Source organism: Sitophilus oryzae, unplaced genomic scaffold, assembly GCF_002938485.1.
Source record: "Sitophilus oryzae breed Bouriz unplaced genomic scaffold, Soryzae_2.0 scaffold_562_pilon_pilon, whole genome shotgun sequence".
Lineage (NCBI taxonomy): Eukaryota > Metazoa > Arthropoda > Insecta > Coleoptera > Curculionidae > Sitophilus > Sitophilus oryzae.
This window is the reverse complement of record NW_022147154.1, coordinates 3,971,748-3,995,135: the sequence shown is the minus strand read 5'-3', so window position 1 is coordinate 3,995,135 and position 23,388 is coordinate 3,971,748. Positions and strand designations below refer to the sequence as shown.

General features: G+C 31.3%; 1 protein-coding gene across 1 annotated transcript in view; it reads left to right on the top strand.

The window, feature by feature from the left end:
* The window catches only part of LOC115887281, a 378,504-nt gene that overhangs the window by 258,050 nt on the left and 97,066 nt on the right, over positions 1-23,388 (top strand). The window contains exons 2-3 of the mRNA XM_030906668.1: positions 7,649-7,863; positions 9,384-9,519. Coding sequence (XP_030762528.1) covers positions 7,649-7,863; positions 9,384-9,519 — 351 coding nt within the window. The remainder of the gene's footprint in view (positions 1-7,648; positions 7,864-9,383; positions 9,520-23,388) is intronic.

The window sequence follows — 23,388 nt, the reverse complement described above, 5'->3', positions numbered from 1 at the left end:
TTTGCGTAACGGATAAAAAATTACTTAACGTTTCGGGAAGTATATCTCTTCCCATCGTCGGAAACATAAAAAAACGCAAAGAACAAAGAAAAAAAACTATTTAAAATATCTAAATACAACTATTCAAGGGCATTAGTTTTTTTTTATCCACGACTCGTCTATAATTTGATTATTATACATGAGTTTATGAAATAATAATAATATTCATTGTTCACTAGTGAATAATGGTGAATAGGCGGTGAATAATGAAACTATTATTCACTAGTGAATAATGGTTTTATTATTCACCGCTTCCACGGATATCTCGATCCAAATTCGTCACATTGTGTGAACACACACATTACCATTAATGACAATAAATAATTTTTGTTTTAATTAGTTAAAGTTAAATTAGTTATTAAAAAATTACTAGTACTATACTAGTACTATACTAGTGCTATACTAGTACTAGTATAGTACTACTAGTACTATACTAGTACTAGTAGAATTTAAATTACTAGTTAAAGAAAATTTCAGTGTTTTGTTTCCATGTTACTTACTCCTTATACTCGTTCAATATTTTTTTGCCATTAAAAATAAAAACTTATATTAATATTATCTAAATTTTTTTGATAGTCCTGGATAAAGTATAGTATTCTACTCGCATATAATGGCTGTTATTCACTTGGATGATATATGACACTCGCCGGCGGCTCGTGTCATAAACTTCATCCGCGTAAATAACAGCCACCATTATATTATGCTCGTTGAATAATATACTATTTTTCACTAGTGAAAAGGTTTTTCAATTCGCTACTTTTTGATTATACATGTTCCCATGTTCCTGTACCTAAAATAAATCGTTTTTAAGTTATTTAAGATTTAGTTTTAAAGCGTAAATTTTTCTTTATTTTATCTACTTTCCTTTGACATTACATGTCAAACCATCAGGCATTTTATTTCCTTTTGTAAAAAAATAATTATTTGAATGTTGTTTATTATAAATACTGCTGCTAAAACTTTATAAAGTGTATATAAAGATATATCTGATATTTTAGTGATATCTAATGGTAATATGATAAGGCCAGATACAATTTTACATCGCTTGATCTTTAACGTCATAGGCTAATGGTTAAAAATCTGAAAAATATACGCTTTAGAACTAATGCTGTATTCCGTTGAAAAAATAGGCGAACCATACCGGTAAACTACGGTAAAGAGCGATTCCTGAAAAACATCTGTTTGATACGGAACGGTTTGGTAGAATACTGGAAACGTCAAATGTTGACGTTTTCTAAATTTCAATACCTGTATTATCAAATTTATCTTTTATGCATTTTTAATGTACCTATTCTCTGCTTTTATGTTTTTTTTCTTCTTTTCAATGGAGTTTAATATTGAAAAGTACTTTATTAATAAACTGTTAAACTCGTTAGACAGCTCAAATGAAGATCTGCAGGTCCAATATTATAACAGATCATTAATAAATAAACAAATCTAATCAATATTTATATTTTCATAGCTTATAAAACATTCACGATTACTTGTCTTGTTTTCTTTAAATATTCCTGACTTCAAGAAACAATGGCTGGTAAATGTTTAAATAAGTTTAAATGGTCCTAAAAAGTAATTCTATTTAGTTAATGAAATTTATTTACCTGTGATGATTTACCTGTACTGTCTACCTCCATTGTTTTGGATGTAAATACAAAATATCAAACTTTCAGAAAACCAAATGGAACATAAAACCATAACCAAGGTAAACAACGGAATACACCCTAAATGTTAACTTAAAATTCACCCTAAACTAACTTAAAAAATGATTTGTTTTAGGTATAGGAACATGTATAATCAAAAAATAACGAATTAAAAAGGTTTCCAGTATCTACCAGTTAACACCAAAGGTTCCAATCCTTAACTGAAATATTTGATGCTTTTTATTCAAAACAATGATATATTTTTTATCCAACCAAGCACTGAAATACCATTGATCGATTTTTTAGGAAAAATATATCTACATCCAGTTTCAACAGTTTCATAATTATTTTCCTAATATATTTATTATGCGGCGGTAATGGTTTTTCATATAAACTGTTAAAACCCTATTTCGGCGATAATTCTAGATCTGAATACGTCAGTTCGTTGCCTAATATATTTCAGGAGTAATTTTCTCATTCTAAAACCGCAACCATAAATTTTCCCGAATTCGTTTCAGGTTTACCGTAGCGCGCTAAATTTAAATCTTAAATCAATTGCGTACTAGGCCTATCCGGAAATCCTTCAGACCAAAGAACTAACCGGGTGAATTATGTTTCGCCAGGCTTCAATAAATATTTACGCATCTTATGTATATATTGCATGGTTGCTTTTTATATTTGTGTTTTTAATTATGAAGTTTTTAAAGTTATTGACATTTTGTGAAAAATATATTCTTGATGTTTGTGAAAAAATAATAGATAAATGCTGATCATAGCCTCAATAATTATTCAATAATGCATAACCATTTGTTGCTATAGGACCAAAATGTCTATTTTTTTGTCTCTTTTAATTACTTAATAACCGTAGTTTCATTAAAATAGAAAAGTTATTTATTAGTAATATATTTAACAAAAAGACAAAAAATCTGCAGATACAGTGCTTTCATTTTATTTCGTTCCATATTTAACTTACTATAACTTTTATATTTTGGGAGATAGAACATTAATTAAAAAATAAGAATATAGATTTTGAATTAAGTTTTATTACTTACTGGAAAAATTTTTATAAGCTGTCAAATGTATCTAATATCTTTCCATAAACGGAAGTATGAAGATGCTCTATTGGATGTGCCCAATTTTTGTCACCCACTTTTATCGTTAATTCTGCCTTAAATTTTCAGTTATAAATGGATGACAAGAACTGGACGTCTGTGACGGTATTTAGGCCATTAGACATGAAAGCCATATATTATATATATATACAGGGTGCTACAAATTCGAGGTACGAGCATTGGTATCTCGTTAACCGTAATAGATACAAACATGGTTCGTATTCTTGGTGAAATTGGGGCAAAATTGCGCTCTGGGATGTTCATCAAGATGCCATCAAAAAAGTTTTAAAAATTTCAAGAATTGCTGAGTTTTTTGGAAAAAACTGATTTTTTTGAAAATAAATGTTATTTTTTCCTGTCGTTACTTTTTAGAAAATCAAAAATCTAATTGCACGTTGTCATGGCCACTTTATTAGGGCTATGTGACAGTATTTTTATATTTTCAAATTAGTTGATAATTTTTGAGATACAGAGGCGAACTTAATTTTTTTTAAATACGGACCTGCATTTTTATTTTAGATTTTAAAAGAACTCGGTCTCCTGAGTACAATGATATACCACACTTAATTTTTTTTGTTTTGACATTTAAACACAATTTATTTAAACTAATTTCAAGTCCGGCTCTGTTTTTTTTTAAATATTTAATCTTTTCATCGTTACAATATTGATAAGCTTTCAAACTTAAGAATGACGTGGGGTAAAACATTGAATACGGAAAATCAAATGGAATAAAATAATATAAAATAATTAATATGAATACATATAATATAATATAAACAATCAAATCATTTTCCCGGAAGATGGATTGGAAATGGTAGAGCAGTATAATGTCCAGCGAGGTTCCTGGACCTATCGCCAGGGGGCTACATTATTTGACATCATTTGTAAAAAAGTTAAATTAATTCATCTCAACATTTACAATAAAGAGTACAAAATACGTTGGGAAGTATAAGAAAAAAATTCAAAGAGCTATAAATAAAATTAAGCGAAAAATAAATTTGTGCAACAGGTAGGGTGGTAACCCTTTTGGAACATGTAGAACATTAGAAACTAGTTAGTAGAAGTTGATTTATTTATAATAACTACGATTAATATTATGCATATTATTAGATCGCACACTGAGATTTTCAATTCGCAATAAAAAAGTTAAAAATAATATCTTTAAATTTCTGACCTGAATATTATTTTCCGTGTAGAGATTTTCCTTATTTAGTGTTAATTAGCGCTGATCATTATTGTTGCGATGAATATAATCAGATTAAATAATTTAAGAAACCAGAGTCGGACTTATTATTTTAAATTTATAAAAATTAAATAGTTTTGTTGCTGTTAAGGTATCAAAAAAACAAAAAAAAAGTATAAAGTGTGGCATATCATTGTATTCAGGAGACCGAGTTCTTTCAAAACCTGAAATAAAAAATTCAGGTCCGTATTTAAAAAAACAAAGTTGGTCTCTGTATCTCACAAATTATCAGCTAATTTGAAAATCTACAGATACTGCCAAACAACCCTAATAAAGTGGCTATGAGAATGTGCAATTAGTTTTTGATTTTCTAAAAAGTAACGACAGGAAAAAAATGAAAGTGATTTTAAAAAAATCCGTTTTTTCAAAAAACTCAGCAGTCTTTGGAATTTTCAAAACTTTTTTGATGACATCTTGGTAAACATCCTAAGGCGCAACTTTGCCCCAATTTAACCATCTTCGTATCTATTACGGTTTCCGGGATACCAATGCTCGTACCTCGAATTTGTAGCACCCTGTATATAGGCATCCTGTAAATTATCTGTGATTCTAAAATATCAAATTTCTAAGGACATTTTGAATCATATTGAAAGTGATATTGTTACAAATATTAAAAAAAATAAAAGAGGCGTTTATAATATGATTATGCCAAAGTAAAAATTAATTTTTTAATAAGTTAAGAGTTAGTAGTATACATTAGTAGTATATTATAGTAGTAATATTTATTTACTAACATGATGTTACTGTTTTTGGTTTATTATATTTTATAAAAATGTTTAATACTTGGTATTCATTAATAATGCTTATGTCTGCATTATTTTTGAGTTGATATCGGAGATACTCTTAATTAAGATTTTATTTTGAATACTTATTTTTTTAAATGTTTAAGTTTTATTTTTGTTTTTTTTACATGTTTCGCAATTCCTAAATAAACTTTTGTAAAAACAATGGCATTTGTGTGAAATGACACAATTAAAAATTTGACGAAAATTGGAACAAGTTGGTGACGATATATGGGTATAGAGGTGACGATATTTGGAGCAATTGTAGTTTTTTTTAATAGTCGAAAATATCAGTCAAGTTATTAAAATTTTAGTTAAATTTGAAATTAAAATGTCCCCTGATGTCATATTTAATGTTTGTTCCAACCCGCCGCAGAACCGTCACCCAACGATCATGATCGTGCGCAATAATTTAAATGTTTTCCAACCGAGATTTGACGGTTATCGGACGATCCTATTTGCGTACCAACCTACCTTGGGATCGTTTAGTTACGATTTCAGAACTGTAATTTCGGTACATGGTCCAAAATGAGAACTGTTTGGGTTGACTTGCGCATTAAAGCATATTGGCAGAGATTATCGATTTTTAACAGCTGATTCTGGTCTGGCGTCCGGCTGATGCTTCTGTCTTGGTTATTTTTTTACGAATTCGAATACGTGTGCATTATAATTTTGCTTGTGAGTTTGTGTGGAGTAAATCGTTAGAAAATTTTAAATTGTACACTTTCATATTATCTATAGATAATAATTAAGGATGAGTGACGATGGTATGACTGATTTCTTTACCTCCACTTCAGATAGTGACAATTTGGAGTTGCAGCCTAGTGAACGGGTGAAAAATGAACAATATTTAGGTAAGTTTTAATTGTATTTTCTTGTTTCCTCGAGCAACAGCAAAAACCGATCGATACACGCACTCTTGACACTTTTAGAGTCCCGAAACCAATCCACAAAGCGTTCCATCATTGATACTTTTTGCACCGTCACGAAACTATTCGAAGTCCGCGCATGCTAACAAAGTGCAAGAAAACCGATTCGAGTAGGATTTCGAAACGATCCCGAAATGCTGGTTGGAACAAACCTTTAATTTTTTTGTAAGCCTTGTACTAATAATTCGGATTTTGTGGCTAACTGAACTGAGATATTCTCTTAATGTGACGGTAATTGGGACATTTACCATAAGTGATAATTTGTGTAATAAATAATAACATAAGTATATTTTCGAAATAAGGAATTTTTGAAATTGGATAAAAAAACGGTTTCAAAGATGGTTAGCGATAGTTCGGTCCTAAGATTTTAGGACCGGTATCCGGTACCACGAAGAACCGGTCCTCCAGCCAGTATACCGGTTCCAACAATTAGATCCGTGGGACCGGTACGAAACAGGTATACCGATTAGTCCGGACGACCGGTTGGACCGAAATACCCGATGAAATACCGAAATATCGGAAATACCGAAATAACAGTTATGGTTGTTGTGCCAGTGGGCCTATACCGTATTAAAATAATATATAAATGTATCAGACATGTGTTACTTTAATTGGTTACAGATGATTTATTTACGTTCTTCCGTCGTAGCCTTCGAGAAGCCATGACTTTTTAATACGACCATACTGTGCCTGGCTGTAATACTGTTGTGTTAACGAACAACACCTCTTCTGATGGATTGAAAGAGTTAGGATCTTGTTTGTTAATATTTATAAATAAGTAAAGCATTTTCTATAAAATATAACCGTCGGATTTACACTTCAGTCAAAGGATATTTTATTGCGTTACAAAAAATAATGCAAAAAATGTATTTCCCTCTTCGACTTTTGGCGGTTGGTGGCGGTCTCTTTGACTTTGAACTTTGAGTGCGTCGCCGCCGCTCGCCGTGTCGAGCGTACGTCAATGCATTAACAACGAAGTTTTAAAAGTATAAAGTGTTGCCGTTGTTCTACAAACCTATTGTAGAGCTCACTTTGTGGCCCACTTTTATATTTTTTGTTTTAATCGAAAGATTTTAGGAAATAAAAATAAATTAATTATAAATATATAAACAGTTATTATTTACATCAATAAAACTCACCTTAACAGCACTTAAGGGACATAAAGTGTCATTACTACCGCTTTCCCGTTTAAAATATTCTAATAAAGTTGCGAGGAGCTTTTACGGCTATTAAGCTATCTTGTACACTTCGCACTAAAAGAGTTTCTAAAAAGAACAAGTTCGACTGCAAGGTCTGCTAGTAAACGTTTTTAAGTTTAAAGTATCAAAACACTATTTATTTAAACCAAAAACTCGTAATACAAAACTGTGTCAAAACGAATGACAATGTCAGGAAATAAATAAATAAATGCGGCAACTTGACATTTTTTAAAGCAAAGCTACCACCTGAATCGTCAGGGCGAAATTTCTCCAACCGAAAAACGCGAAAATCCCAACCAGCCCAGCGCCGAATATCTCCATGGTTGGTAACAATGAATTTAAAAATCGCGCCCTAGATTACGTTAATTAAAAGTTTAGTTGATAAATATGAAATATATATTATGATTATACCTACAGTATGTCCCCGGATTCTCTTAACAAGAGGAAACACTTTTTTATTATTGATATTATGAGAAAATAAATGCATTTTTCATAAAAAAAATTCTTCTAAAATGGTTAATCCCGTTTATACTTTTCCAAATGTCAATACCGTTTTAGAGAAAATTAAAAAAGAACATGAAAAAATTATTAAAATTTTTCATCATGAAAGTCCTAAATATCAAAAGGCGTTTCTAGGGTATTATATAATTTCGATTTCATTCTTCATTTTCAAATAATGTAGACTTACTCTATCATTTTTATTTCAGAAATATACAACAACATCGGATTGAAATTTATAAGATTAAATGTGCCAAGAGCTGTCAGAACTGGACATTCGGTGACTCTGGGATGCGAATACGATTTGGAAAATGCTCCACTTTATTCGGTTAAGTGGTATCGTGAAAGCGACGAGTTTTATAGATACGTACCTAAAGAAGAACCGCCAACCAGAGTCTTCACACAACAAGGCCTTCATGTCGACGTAAGTACTTTTTAATTTATTTCTTTTTCAAATGTCACAAAAGTATCAATTTTTGCGACGTGATTGACAATATAAAAAGTTTTAACGCCTAGGCATGAAAGTAAAGCACTTTTACACAGCCGAAGTTTCCCCAATACAGTTTGGACCACCCTGTATAACTACTTACAAGGTATTACTTTTAAATATTTTTATATTATTTGCGAGGTTTGAAATTGTATAAAAAACTATTTGAGACGTTTGAAAAAAATAGCGATTTTTATTCGGAGCAAAAATAAGTTTTATTGCTTTGCCTTTATGTCAAACGTACAGCCTCGCCACAAAAAGTATCATTTTTACTCCTAATAAAAAACCAGTATACTATTATTTCAGCAATATACTGTATATTAGTGTAAAAAAGAGAACAGAGCGTAAACAGAGGTGTGTAGTTTGTAAACGAACTAGGTCCCATTAACTACTTTGGTCCCGGAACGAAAGGAACTAGTTCTTGGTTTCTTAAAATACTAGTTTCTTAGGAACTATTCGCTCTGAAGTTCTGATATAGCTTACTGATAAACACACAAAGCACGATTAAAATAACCTGCGGGACCGTGTGTTGTTCGTAAACTATTTTAAACTTTTTAAAAGACCGAATATTTTGAATATTATATGAGTATCTTTTTAGTTTAGGTACCTCGAAATAATAATTTTTTTTATAAAACTAAGTAGATATTCTGATTTTTTGGACAAAAAAAGCAACTCTGGAAGCTCTTTTTTAATTTTATGTTCTTATCTGCAAACTTACAAATTTGTTTATAATATACGAAATTATACGTTTTATCATATTTCGTACATTATAAATATTATACAGATAATACTATGTCGGGAACTAATGTGAACTAAGACCTAATTCAAGGAACTAGACCTCTCTAGAAAGGAACTAAAATTCCCACCTCTATAGTATAATCATATTTCTTCATAAGTTTAGTGACAGTTTTCTCTCTGTTCACAAATACAACGTTCGTCATTAAATTTTAATTATTTAAATGAAAACTATATGAATAATAAAGGTATATTAAGCAAAAATGCTTTATTATTTTGAGACAAAATATAAATAAAATAATAACTATCTCTGCGATATTGTTAACATGTACTCTGTTATAACAAGAAGTATAAATGTCCTTTTCACTTTCATTTTTATTTGAAGAAGATACTAAATGTAGACAATAATGCTGATATACAGGGTGGTCCGATTGTATTCGGAAAACTTTGACAGCCTATTCTGCAAATAAAACTAAGTAAAAAAGTTCTTATAAATTACCAGCCTCTATATAAAATAAAATATATTCAAATAAACTTCGCAATTTATCTTATCATTATACATTGGATTTTTAAACTGATATACGCATTATTTCTTTCATATAGCCATTATTTGGCCCTAAACCCATAAACCCAGGTCGATCGATCGGAGATCTTGTTACATTAATGGGCCGACAAAAGCGATTTGTTTGATTATAGAGCTGAAAATGGTGGGTGCGTTTCAGGTTTCGGTGTCGAATGCCCACAACGTCACCTTGCTTTCAGTAGGCAGGGACATATCTGGCCAGTTCCAATGCGAAGTGTCAGCGGACGCGCCATTGTTTCACACCGAATTGAAGTCGGCTCAGATGACTGTTGCAGGTAAGAATAAAGGATATTGACATGTATAAGATTTATTGAAGTGAAACTTCTTAACGCACGTTTGGCCTTACAATTGCCGTGACACTCGCCCATGAAAGACGCCCGCAAGACGGCCGTGACGCGCGAGCCGTGAGCAAGCTAGCGAGAGGAAAAGTGATAGCGGCAGTATTGCCATAGTTACCCCGTTCGAGGTATATCTACCCCTTTGTAAAAAAAATTTAACTCCGCTATCTCGTAATCTACCCCGATGAAAAATAAGCTTGTGGCAACACTGGGTAACGATCTGTACCATACGCGGCTAAGAGAATCACTATAATAAAATTGATATTGCACCTAACTCAACCTTGTGTGCTAGGAAGTAAATTTTTATGCATATTTTTATCGATAGGTTTTTACCTTCTGAATAACGATCAAGGTAAAGCATCTAGCTCATTTTCCAGCTCAGAACTAGAATTTAGAGTTAGTAACTCACATTTTCATTGGAGGACACTGTCATATTTATTTCAAACCAATAATCAACGAGAATATTCGTATAATTTAATAAAATTACTGCAAATCACTATAAATAATGAATTTTTGTTTGTAATTGAACTGCAATTTCTGTATTATTAATCGGGTAAATGATGAAGAAAAACAATTGTGATTGATTAAAATATTATTTTAAGATGAAACTTTTGTTAACAACATTCTGAGAATCCAAATAATGAATTGAATAATGAGAAGACAATTGACATCTGTCTAAAAGTTACAGCGATTTAGGGTGACAATTTGGTTATATAAAATTTAGAGTGACAATTTTGATGATGCGAGAGAAATATATATTCTATGAGTTTACTGGTTGCCTAACAATTAACATTAATTTAAAAATAAATCTCCAGCGTGAATAATGAACAAAACATTTCAACAAAAACAGGCCATATGTAGTAGTATTTTGGTTTAATGGCCACAGCTGCCAGTCTATCCGGCCGAATGATTATCGTTTATTAATAAAAATTAAAAAAAAACATAAAATTATAAAGCTAAAATAGTATATTGTTTTATATTAACTCTAATTTTATTGAAGTTTATAAAAAGCATTCATAAAAAATATATATCCTTCAAGTCCTTTAATTTAATAGCTGTTATTAAATGGTTTCACTTCAAATATGCCCACATAGTGCACACACAATTTTTTTTGTAAATTTTCGTTAAATTACTTCTGTACTACGCTTATTTGAAAATCCGATTAATTCCGAAAATCCGAGTTATTCACCACTGAAAAGAAATATAAAAAATAAAAAAAGATATTTTTTGTAAACACTACTGTGTAGTATCCAAACGGAAACCATTTTGTTAGTGACAAAAAATTCTTAACATTTAGTATTAAGGCGGTAGCTATTTAGTTTTTCAAAACGCTTTAAAAATAAGCAGGTGAAGAGGTATTTTAAATATTATAATAAGAAAAGCCCTGGTTTCTGATTGGTCATCACAAAAGCGGACGTTTATCGAACTTGAAAATAATTTCCAGCGATTTCTCTTGGCCGATTTACTTATTACAATTTTTTTTCAAAAGCTATACGATAAGTAGTTTCTGAGATACAGTCGGCGTCCATTCTTATTTGGCCACCCGGTACATAAATGCATCTGTTTATAACTGAATTACAAGTTATTCTCACAGAACGACGTGCCGACTTAACTAAACTTTTGCCGTACCGCCTCTTCGAGTGCCTCTCTTAATTTATAAATTCTTTTGTAAACCTTGTTGTTAACCATACCGCATAAAAAAATCTAAAATGGATAGGTCAGGTGTACGAGGAGGCCCATGCAATTGGTCCCAATTTCCTTCCTGTCCCTGAGTTTGCATAATTATGATATAAATAATTTTTTACATTTCTTTCATTACGAAAGTCATGTTGGAGGTTGAAACCACTCTACTGATGCGCTAGTATCTAAATTTAACTTTTATAACATGTCTTGAAAACCGTTCTCTAAAAAACGTAAATAACATTCACCGTCAACGTATCCTTGAAAATGTATGGCCAAGAAAAGTTGAACCAATAATCTTACACGCTTTTCTTCATTTGAAAAATTCATATTTACAATTTTTGTTTATTTTAATTTACAAAGTTTGGATGTGATAGTTTCACATTTCTGAGAGCAACGACAATTGAACTTGTTTTCATGGCTAACTAAGTGAAATTATTTTAAAATGATAAGAACTGGCTATAACTCAGTAATTTTTTGAAAAAAAGATATTATAGCTTATATCGATGAAAAGCTTAAAAATGGCGCTATTTATGAAGTCATGAGCCACTATGTTGCCATTTAAAAAAACATATGTTTGTGTCATATGTCAAAAACGACAGGCTTTAAAAAAAATCGGAGAACACAGACTCATTAAGGGTGTGATAACTTTTATCTGAATACTTTTTGTCTAAAATAGATTATAATGGAATTAGGAACAATTTTTAAAATAGCCGAAATTTTTTTTTCAAAATATCTAGTAAGCCATGAACTTTTTCAAAAATCTGAAAGGCGCATATTTATGGTTCTACAAAACTGCAATTTTTCCCCATTTAACCGACTCTCTATCTCCAGCAGTTTCGAGATACCCATAGTGAACAGCGTAGAAAACTCACCCTGTATATTGCCCCACACTTGAATAAATTTCTAGGCATTTTTTACATAAGTCAATATTACTGCCTATGTTTGTATTTTAAATATTGATTTGAGTAATTGTAATTTGGATTTTTTTTAAATTATATTGAAACACACAAAAAATAACAAAGTGTAATTCAGATCCAACATAATTATGCAGCAGAAAATTCTCGTAGATTCATAATAATAAGTACACCTTACATAAAATGAAATCATACTATAATTTCTTAATCTATGTTTCTTTTAATTAAGAAATTACGAATTCACCCTGTGTGTATGTTACTTTAACTAACATGTTTTTAAAAAAATCTCTACATTCAGCACAAATAACATTTGTCAGCATGTAATATATTTTTTTCGGAATTCCGTAATCCATTTTTTTCCTAACAAATTTAATCAAACTAAAAGCTGTATAATCCCACTACTCGTAATTATCCAGAATGTAGCATAAATGTTTGAGGTCGGCCGCACTACAGAAGGTTGATTTAATGAAATACAAGTTGCGGTTTTTCAGTTTTAGTTTCGAATTTACGGGTGACTTTTGCGGTTTGCCGTTAAATTCGTCTGTTTTAAGCAGAAATTAAATAGTAAAATAGTTGTCGCCGCTGCAGAGTTTCCAGTTGGATATTTTTCGATTGCAAACTTTGCGAATTAAAAGGCTTAGCGGCCAACTTGTTAAAATAACCAAACTATTTATATGCATTATGCTCTAAACCATGTTTATGGGGTTAAAATTAAATTGGATCGCATACTATTTGATGCAAAAAGCATCATTTTTAACCAAAAAAGTTTAATACATCATTTTATATGTTTTTCACAATTATTACTATTCATAATTGTTATTATTATTTTCCACACTCAGATGAAAAAAAAGCAACGGAGAAATTTTTGGTCAAATTTAAAGTGTTATATTTTTGTTATTTTTAGCCCTATTTTTATGAACTTTTTAGCAAGTTCTATATAATATCAATTTTAATTCGTAAACTAATTTTTTTTATAAACTTAGTATTTAGCATATTACACAGGGTTAATCGGGAGGTTATTTTTTTATCTTAACTTTAAAACACAATGCAATAATTTAAGGCTGCATAATATATCATATTGCGTTATGTTTTCCCATTCTTCTTTAAATACCAAGCGAAGTTCTAACTAACTAACAATTAAGCTGGTACTGCTGCGTGACCTCTAACCCTCCTGCCAAGCATTTCCCAAACGTCAAACATGATGGTCAGTTCACAGTAGTATATATATATAGTACAATAATCACCAAAGCCGCCTTGTCATATTGAGACATTTGAAGACATGTATTGACAAAGACATGTCTTCCAAAGAAATGATAATTGAAAAAATTGTAAATGGTTGGTGACAAGTTTATTTCGCTCTTAAAAATTAACCAAGACACGTATTGACATGATCCAGAAAACAAAATGTTCAGGAGACATGGCTCTGGCTGTAAAATTATATTTAAAGAAAATTTTCACACGAAAATATTGCACAGGGTATTTTAAAGTTAGGGTGAAAAACAACCCCTCTATTAACCTTCTATGATATATCAAATACTGAAGTTTATAAAAAAGTTGATATAATTTTTTAACTTAAAAAAATACAGCTTTCTAGAGTATTCCTGGAAATAGGGCTAAAAATAACCATAATAAAATAATAACAACTTAAAAAATTTCACCAAAAATTTCTGCGTTGCGTTTTTTTTGCATTTGAGTGTACTTATGTTCTTTTCTTTCTTCTGTCGCTCTGATATAGTTCCGAAAAATTTAGTACCATTGAAATAGGGACTATTATTGTCTTAAACTTTACGTATTATATACGTATTTTTAAGTTGTTTTTTTTTATTATTTTATTACTACCGTATGATCGAAAAAATATCGGAGTTCATTTGGAAATTAACATCGATAATATAGTCCCCATATAATTTTACATATAAAATGTCAGCGATGTTCATTTCATTGCCATCGCTGACGCCGTTCTTTTCGATTATACGATATTATAATATCACATCGAAAAACGGCTTCATAGACAGATGGAGAGTGATAATCGATAATAATCTTGGCGAGGTCAAGCCCTAGACGTCATTTTCTTGGCCTGTATTCTTTTTTATTGTTTCATGGCGCTTACTGTCAGTTGAGCTTAAGGTTGTTGTTTGTAATCTACTTTTATATCGAGTAAAAATGTTATTTAAATAGTGTAGTTTAAATTTCGAAAAAAAAATATTTTTTTGGAATTAGATTTGTGCCTGGAAACTGTCGATCATTTTTTGATCTTTCTATAGATTAGTGTTAATTTTTTACAAGTTTTATGTATGTTATGTCTGGAGATTGACCTCGCTAAAATTATTATCGATTGTCATTCCCTAGCCGTGTGACGCCGGTTTTTACACGTTTAATAATACAAAAAAGAATTCTTGATATATCCTAAACATAAAAGGAAATTATATTATGTTAAAAAAAGTCAATACAATCAACCAAAGACTCGCGAAATTGGCCTACATATTTAACTTCGGCATGTTTAACTAAGGTCTCGACATCAATTTTAAAGGCCCAGTTCCAAAAACAAGCGAGATTTTCAGTTTTATCTCTCCCGCTTTGGGCCGAAACTTGTTCAAAGGGAAATTAATTTTCACCTCTACGGTTTTCCCAAAGCTGAAAACCGTTTTTTTTGTTCATCTTTTACTGTAAAGGTCGTATAAGGAAAGGTCAAAATTATGAAAAAATTAGGCAAAGGAAGGCTGAAAAAATATAAATCACCTACATATATTAAATATTTCGTAGAGAGTATACGGAGTTTTTGCTTTACAATATGTGTGTTAAATACATTAATCATTAATGTAATGGGAAAAGCAGCGAATGCGGCATACAGGTTAACAGGACAAGTTTTAATGCAAAATGTAGATAATTTATTACGCATTGTAAAATTTTTAAAACCTGGTATGTACCTAGTACGGTGGGAAGATTATTTGTATATTAGCTCAACCCGAATAATTTTATACCATCTGACATTAAAGTAAAGTGAAGCTAGAGTTTTTTTTTATCAATCTTATGGTACGGATTGGACCGAATGATCTGAAATTAATGACACCAATCGATTGTTGCCATTTTGTTCTCTATATTTTTGTTTATACAGGGTGACCCAGAAATAAGTGCAAGTATTTTAACTGGTAGTATAGTTCAACCCCAGAAACACGCCTATGAGATACCCATAAAAATTTTTTTTAGTTTTTAGTTAAAAAACATAATTTCTTGATAATATGGCACCATTGGTATTAAATTAAATTTACAAGAAAGAAAATCCGGAAAAGATCCTGTGGTTCTCAAAATTTTAGCAAAAAATAATTTTTTTGGAAATTTTCAAAGTAAAATAACTCCGTTATCTTGGACTTATTTGAAAAACGATAAAGAGAAAATATGTTTCTTTTATCGAGATCTACCACACCTTAAAATACTTGCACTTATTTCTGGGACACCCTGTATTTTGATTGAAGTATTTTCTATGCCTTGAAAAGAGTTTTTTCTAAAAGGGTTTTCGTCAATAAAAGAAAATCTACAAAATAAAAGAAGGTATTTTAGGTAAAAATAAATTTGCGACAAAAAATGCTTAACTTTTCATGAGGTATATCTCCTCCCGTCAGCAAAAACAAAAAACAAAAAGAATAAAGAAAAAATTATTTAAAATATCTAAATACAACTATTCAAGAACATTTTAGTTTTCTATCAAATACATCTATTACATAGACTAATGTCATGTATTAGAGATAGATGGGACACTGATATAAAACATATAAGTCTGTCAGTTACCAAACCAAACCAAACCACCTGGTGATCCGGAAGAAATTAATGGAGAGTTTTGGTATAACAAAATTTTAGCGTTACGTTACTTATGAACGCTAACTGAAATGATAACGTTATTCAAGCGCGAAAGTATTTCTTTTAAAATATCATATATTAAATATTGACTTTTTAACTAGATCTTATGTTTTACTAGATAATTTAAAGTGTAACATAGTCAAAACAAAAATATGAAATTATGAATACATACATTTTAAACACCAACAATAGAGCACATAGCGTCTATTTTTTTGATTTAACACATACATTATAATACATATATAAGATAAACCATCCCTACATGGGACACCCGTCCACAGGACATCCGTACATAGAGTATCCAACCATAGGATACAGTCCGTAACTTGGACCATAACCTTGGAAATAGTCTGTACCTTGGACCCTAAAAACATGAAACTCGTGTTTAAAACCTAACAAGGTCTAATAAACAAAATAAACCTACCTATATTAATTAGGTATGAACCCATTATACCTATAGTAAAAATATTTATTTTTTGATTTAAGACATAAATTATAATATAGTAAAAATATTATAGAATACTAATTAACATTTACTAAAATTACTATACCCTGCTGGCGAAACCTTGGGTCGGCATTTACGTGTATAGGAGTGAATCGCTATAGCAATCTAGTAAGTCGGACAGAGCAAAAATACGAAGTATTTATTACATAACCACTTAATCTGATGCTAGATTCCATGAGCTTTGGAAAATACTTGCCTTCTATATTTATTCAGTACATCTTGTTTTGCTAAGCGTGTTGACCGTACTGTAGCGTTTTTTATAAACATTACCACTGCGAACGGCAGCTTTTCATCGGAGAGCAGTCGTGGATAAGGTATTTCACTGGAAAGAAAACTAATTAATAACAATAAACAAAAAAATAGATATTGGGCGCCAGGCATATACAGAGAAAGAAAACACAGTTGTATATTACTTAAAACTAATGGCTATATTTATTCATGATGAATTCTGATGGTAAATAACATTGTACAATTTTAATAATTATTATAGTGGTTAAATACTATTACAAGGCGTAATGTAATGAAACCTAAGATCTAAATCATATTGTAACTACTAAATCGACATAAACGTTCTTAATAATCTAACCACTAAATATAGTCTGTACGATATTATTTAAAATGTACTTTATTAAGTTAAGACTGAAAATCAACTGAAAATCTGAACCTAAATCTACACTTAGCTGTTCTTGAGGCAATCCTGTTTCGAAGAGTAGCAGCGTGAGGTGGGCTTATATCTCTGTACTGTCTGTCGGCGATCCTGTTGGCCAAAACAACAAAAGAGGCCAGAATGAGGACACCATGAATTGATACAGCCGTAACTACTGACTAGACCGAGAAATGGGAACGAAGCAGCATGGAGCTTACGCTACATCCATACTGTGGCAATATGGGGACACTACCCGTATCTTGGAACACTACTAGGACCTTGGATAATGCCCGAACCTTGGAATCAATACATAGATATGGGATACCTGCCCATACCTTGGACACAGTCCGTCCACAAGATAACGGTACAGGGGAACACTACCCGTACCTTGGACACAGTCCGTCCATAAGACAATGTACGTCCATAAGATAATGTACGTCCATAAGATAATGTACGTCCATAAGACCCTAAAAATACGAAACTCTTGTTTAGAAAACCAAACAAGGTCTAATAAACAAAATAAACCTACCTCGAAACACTTCCGAGGGCTCAATAATAAACAAAAAAAACTGTTCTTTCTTCCATTTAACATTCTGGAGGACAACAGCAAAAGTACACCAACGTGTCAGCAAAATACAAATACGAGTTAAGGTGGGTCAATTCAAAACTCTACCCTAAAAATATTCAATAATAATATCTATAAAAGATAATAACTCATCTTTACCTGTAGCTTCGAAATGGCAGCTGATTCAGATTTTGCAGCAAGATTTAAATTGCCATTTCTAAAAGCAGGATTTGCAACCGTGCCGCAACCGGCCAAAAACAAAGTGAGGTTAAAACGCAGAGAGGCGCCTTGACATATACAACGATCTTGACAGCGCGCGCCTCCACAGAACAGTGAAACGATAGCAGGGTTGGCGACTAGGGAACGTAAAAATTACGCCAAGCGTGCCAAATAAATTATCAGGCCTGAACGATACGGAATCCGATGACGATACGCCAGACATCATATAAATCATATATAAAAAATACATGTAACGAACTAAAAACGTTACAGTACTCTTCGTAAACACGAAAATCGGTACCCAAGGCCAACTATGTTAGTACTTACGTTTTTATGATTAAACTATTCTTTTATTTGGTTCATAAGTTTATCATTTCTAAATGTATCTATTAAAAAAAGTTGTCACACGAAGTTATCTAACACTAAAATGATGATCGACTGTAAATATCAGAATGCACAAATTATATACATATCACAAAACTTTCCGACAAATCAGGAAAAGCTGAATTAATAATTATTTAAATGATAATTTAGAAATAACTTGACGGATCACCAACATTTTGTCAACTAGACAAAGTGACTACCGTATACGTCATCATAGAGGCTGTCGTGTCATTTTCAAATGTTAATTAGAAACCTGTAGTTTAATGCCTTTTGCGCCGTCTGGTAATGCGGAAGAAACTAAATTTATAGTTCTATAAAGTTAGTATTGAATGTCTAGGGCCTGGTTTGTAACAAACCGTTGGTGTTCTGTTAAAATAAACACGGAACGTCAACGCTTTTTAATATACGTATCTATTAAAAAGAACTAAAGTGTTCTTGATTAGTCGTATTTAGATATTTTCATTAGTTTTTTTCTTTTTTAGTTTGTATTTTTTGCTTCTGACGATGGGTGGAGATATACCTCCTGAAACGTTAAGCATTTCTTGTCAGTTAGGCAGTTTTTGTTTTATTAGTATAATACCACTGACAAATTGGTCTCCGTTGGATCAACGCAGTGGTGTTTATAAAAATTAATTTTTATTTTGTATAATTATTTTCTTCTAGTTGCGAAAAATTCCAGAAATATTTTCAAGAAATAAACAAAGTATCCCATTATTTATTTTCTATGTATTTCAATGTCCCTCTAGATTCGAATTTGCTATTTTCCCACTATTTTTTGTTACATTTCTATTCTAGAATGTCTCGTATGTCACTGAATTACAGTGGAGATTATTTATTAAAAATAAGTTATAAGCGTGCGTGACGTATTCCTCATCTGCTAAAATAAGTAACAATGGCTCCTTGCCTTTACAGCATTTAGCCAGCGCTATGAAGGGTGGAGGTAAGGAGAATTATCTTCGTGTATTGAAAAGTGGTTATCGGTCATCAAACAGGGAACACTTAAGATGGCACTGCTGTAGGAAAAGTTCTACATTTAAAAAAGCGCCAGACTTTGTTAATAGAAAAATGTTTTAATAGTTATTTTCCTATTCATGGAGGAGACAAATCCGCAATAAATGAAAGATGATTAAAATTGGTCCAGCCGTTCATGAGTTATAAATGGTATACTAACCCGACGTCTTTATTTATTTATTTAATTGGAGTATATCCGTTATATTATTCACTTTCAGTTATACGGAAGAGGTTCCAAATCTATGTTAATATCATCATCATCATCATCATCATCATCATCATTTTCAGCTTATTCAAACATAATATTATGGTGTGGCCTCCCTCATGTACTCTCTTTGTCGTTGGGCCCATTGTTGTTTATTGTTGGCTATGCGGGCCCAAGTTATCCCTGCTAATTTCCTAATGTGATCCCATCTCAGGTTCGGTCTTTTCTAGATCTCTTAACTCCTCGTGAGTACCATGCTTTAATTTTTGTGAACCAACTATTGTCCGTTTTTCTTGCCAGCCCATTGTCCTGCCCATTGCCATTTGAGGCATTTGATGGCTCTGTGGATGACATATATTACCTGGGTCTTTTGTCGTATCCACTCTGTTCTTTTACGGTCTCTCTTGATCATTCCCAGCATATTTCGTTCCATTGAGCGTTGTGCGACCTGCAGTTTCCTTATGTTGTCCGTTTTAAATGTCCTGGTTTCGTATCCATAGGTCATGACTGGTAGTACATATTGGTCGAATGTTTTTTTTCTTTAGATAGAGTAGCATTCTAGATTTGAATATGATTGAGTTTCTTTCATAAGTACTCCATGCTAACTTAATTCTTCTGTTGATTTCTGGTAGTAGAGATCCCGAACTATGTATAGTTGTTCCAAAAATATGTATTCTTCTACTCTTTCCAGTGCTGTGTGCTATTTATTAGAATGTCTTTTTTTCCACTGGTTCGTTGTACATTACTTTAGCTTTTGCTAAATTAATTTTGAGACCCACTTTATTGCTGGCTGTATGTAGGCCATGAACAACCCCTTTGTTAATTTATAGGTAAACAAATAACTAAATTTTATTTTTATAAGGCGTACTTCACTCTCTAATCGAATGGTTAAAATAAATATGGCCGTTTAGCAGGTTGGAACTTTGTCGTTTCTGCACAATAAACCAACAGTAATAAAATCTATCGAAAGAGGTCGTAGTGCCAAAGAAAATACGCTTCGGTTTAATTAAAAGTAAGTAAAATTAACATTTTTCCTTGGTTTTCTATCACGAAAAAGAAAAGTAACGCACGAAAAACAACTAATATATATTCAGGATAATTCAAATTCGACTCTTACTACTGGAATCTCGAAAACTATAGGAGATACGAGGTTGGTTAAATTAAGGCATTCTAAAACACGCTCTACACTAAAAAATATTTTTATTAAAACATTTTATACCTAAATATGACGGTACAATTAAATGGACTTATCAAGTTATTTCCCTGGACTGCTGGTGGTTATCAGGTTCTTTCCCTGTATGTATATTTTGACTAGACAAAACTAACCTATCCAAATCAAACCCCCACTATTTCCCGGCCGAGCAATGATTATTTCCTCTTTTATATCTTTTGATTGAATTTTCTCCATTTTACCATTTATTACACTATATTTTCCACTGATTTTAACACATGTCTAAATAATCACTTATATTTGGCAGTGAGTAATAAAACTAATCCCATCAAAAACATAGAATGTAAAAAATGCCAAGTCTCGCAACACAATTCCTCCGATATAAAAAGTTGTAAGATCTCATGTAAAACCAAGTCAGTTTATTTTATTTAGTCTCTCTTTAAGCACCAATTCAACAATTTTGTTATAAATTGTTAGTTATCAATATTAGTCATCTCTCTTTCTATAATAATTATAATGACTTGGCAATTGCATGCACAGTACCATAATAATTATTATAAAAAAGAATAATCTATTATTTCGATTACTAAGTAAATCTAAACGGTGCACTTAAGAATAAAGATTTTTAATTACTATAGAATATCATATCGTGCAATTGTCAAGTCATTATAATTATTATAGAAATAAAGATGACTAATATTGATACTAACAATTTATAACAAAATTGTTGAATAGGTGCTTAAAGAGAGACTAAATAAAATAAACTGACTTGGTTTTACATGAGATCTCACAACTTTTTATAGCGGAGGAGTTGTGTTGTGAGACTTTGCGAGACATTATTTTACATTCTATGTTTTTGATGAGATCTTATTTCTTTTTGTAGGTTATCCTTCGATTTTTTTTTTCGGGTCATTCAAAATAATATTAAAGAAGTTTGACTATAATTCATAAAATTTGAATTATAATATAATTAATTAAGTCAGATAATATAAACTGAATTAATTCTAGTTTGCTAATGACTTGTATCTCCGACTTTCGTTATAACTCAAATATCAACTTTAAAAATGTACAATTTATGATTTTACCAATGCTTATTCAAAATTATTTTTTTGTAAATTTTACACATATTTTATTTTTTATCTCGAAAACTATAAGAGATATGAGAGTAGTTTCCAAAAATGTAATAATATACTTCCATTTAAAATAACAAAGATGCTACCAATTTTCAAGTGATCCGACAACACTGTAACGCTGATAATATTCTAGATAGTTGGAGCCTTTATATAAAAATCAAAATTTTTAAAACAATCCTATCACCGGTCCTCCTATTACCATCATCGGAAAGTCGGTTACCACTAGCGATTAGACAGCTGACTTTTGAGCCATAAGGATATTTCGAGATTTTTCATATTTTCCTTCCATTATAAGCTTAAAGCTAACTAGAATTTAAAATTTGAAGTTTGTGACACATCTAGAAGTACTTTAGAAATTTTGATGACGGCGAGTGAGTCACTGGCGAAGTTAAAGAAGTTTGACTAGAAAAAAATCATAATCCTTGAATTATTGTTTAAGATATGTATTTAATATTTTAAAATCAGAATAGTAAGGAAAATAAAAATAAAAAAAAGATGGCTCGAGGCAGCCTCGAACTCGGGCCTCCCGGTGTACTAGCGGAATACTTTCGCGCCGCGCTATCAAGCCTTCTTGGGTATATATTCAAGCCTAGCATTTAACATATTAAACTAAAATAATACATAGGGACTTCATTACAAGTTAAAGTCTGACTAGAAAAAATTCATAATCCTTGAATTATTGTTGGTACATTGATATATAAATAAAATCAGAAGGGGAGACCGCTCCGATTAATTTTAGTTTTCTACTTTTTTCTCGACTGGAAAGCCAGATACCGGTAGCGGCTAGATAGCTAAGTTTTAATAATTTAAAGGATATTTCGAGATTTTTCATTTTTTCCTTTGGTTATAAGCTTAAATCTACCTAAAATTCTAAATTTGGAGTTTGTGGTGCCTAGAAGTACCTTAGAATTTTGATGAACTGTCAGTGAGTCAATATCGAAATTAAAGAAATTTGACAAGCGATAATTCATAAACTATGAGGGATAATTACTAGATATTTTGGTAACCTAGCCAGCTATGTCTTGAAGTGTAGTGAAAATCATATTCTTGCCTTATCTACAACGAAGTTACAGGGTGGTCAAAAGTGCCGCTAATACCTTCCAGAAAAGGATGGTACGGCTGTGCTCGACTTGGCGACATATAATTGTATGGCAGGATCGCCATGTAACCACCTGCTTAGCGCACGGAAAATGAAACGCTATCGTTCGTGGTTTTCAATTAACTATTTTTTATAAATCAATATAATATTCCAATTATTGTATATATAAATGCGAATCAACAATATTGAACCAACTTAAGTCTATGATCCCAGCGAAGCTATGGTGGGCGTTTGTCCAAGTCAATGACTTTAAAGAAAAAGTCAATGACTTTAAAGAATAACACGATTCTCCCAGTACAATATATCAAAGGATTTAATAGGTTATTGCTTTGCAGAGTTTATGCATTTTGTAGGGGCCAATTAGACCTATTATAATGTGGCAAAATCTTAAAATTAAAAAAAATTGGCACTTATCATGT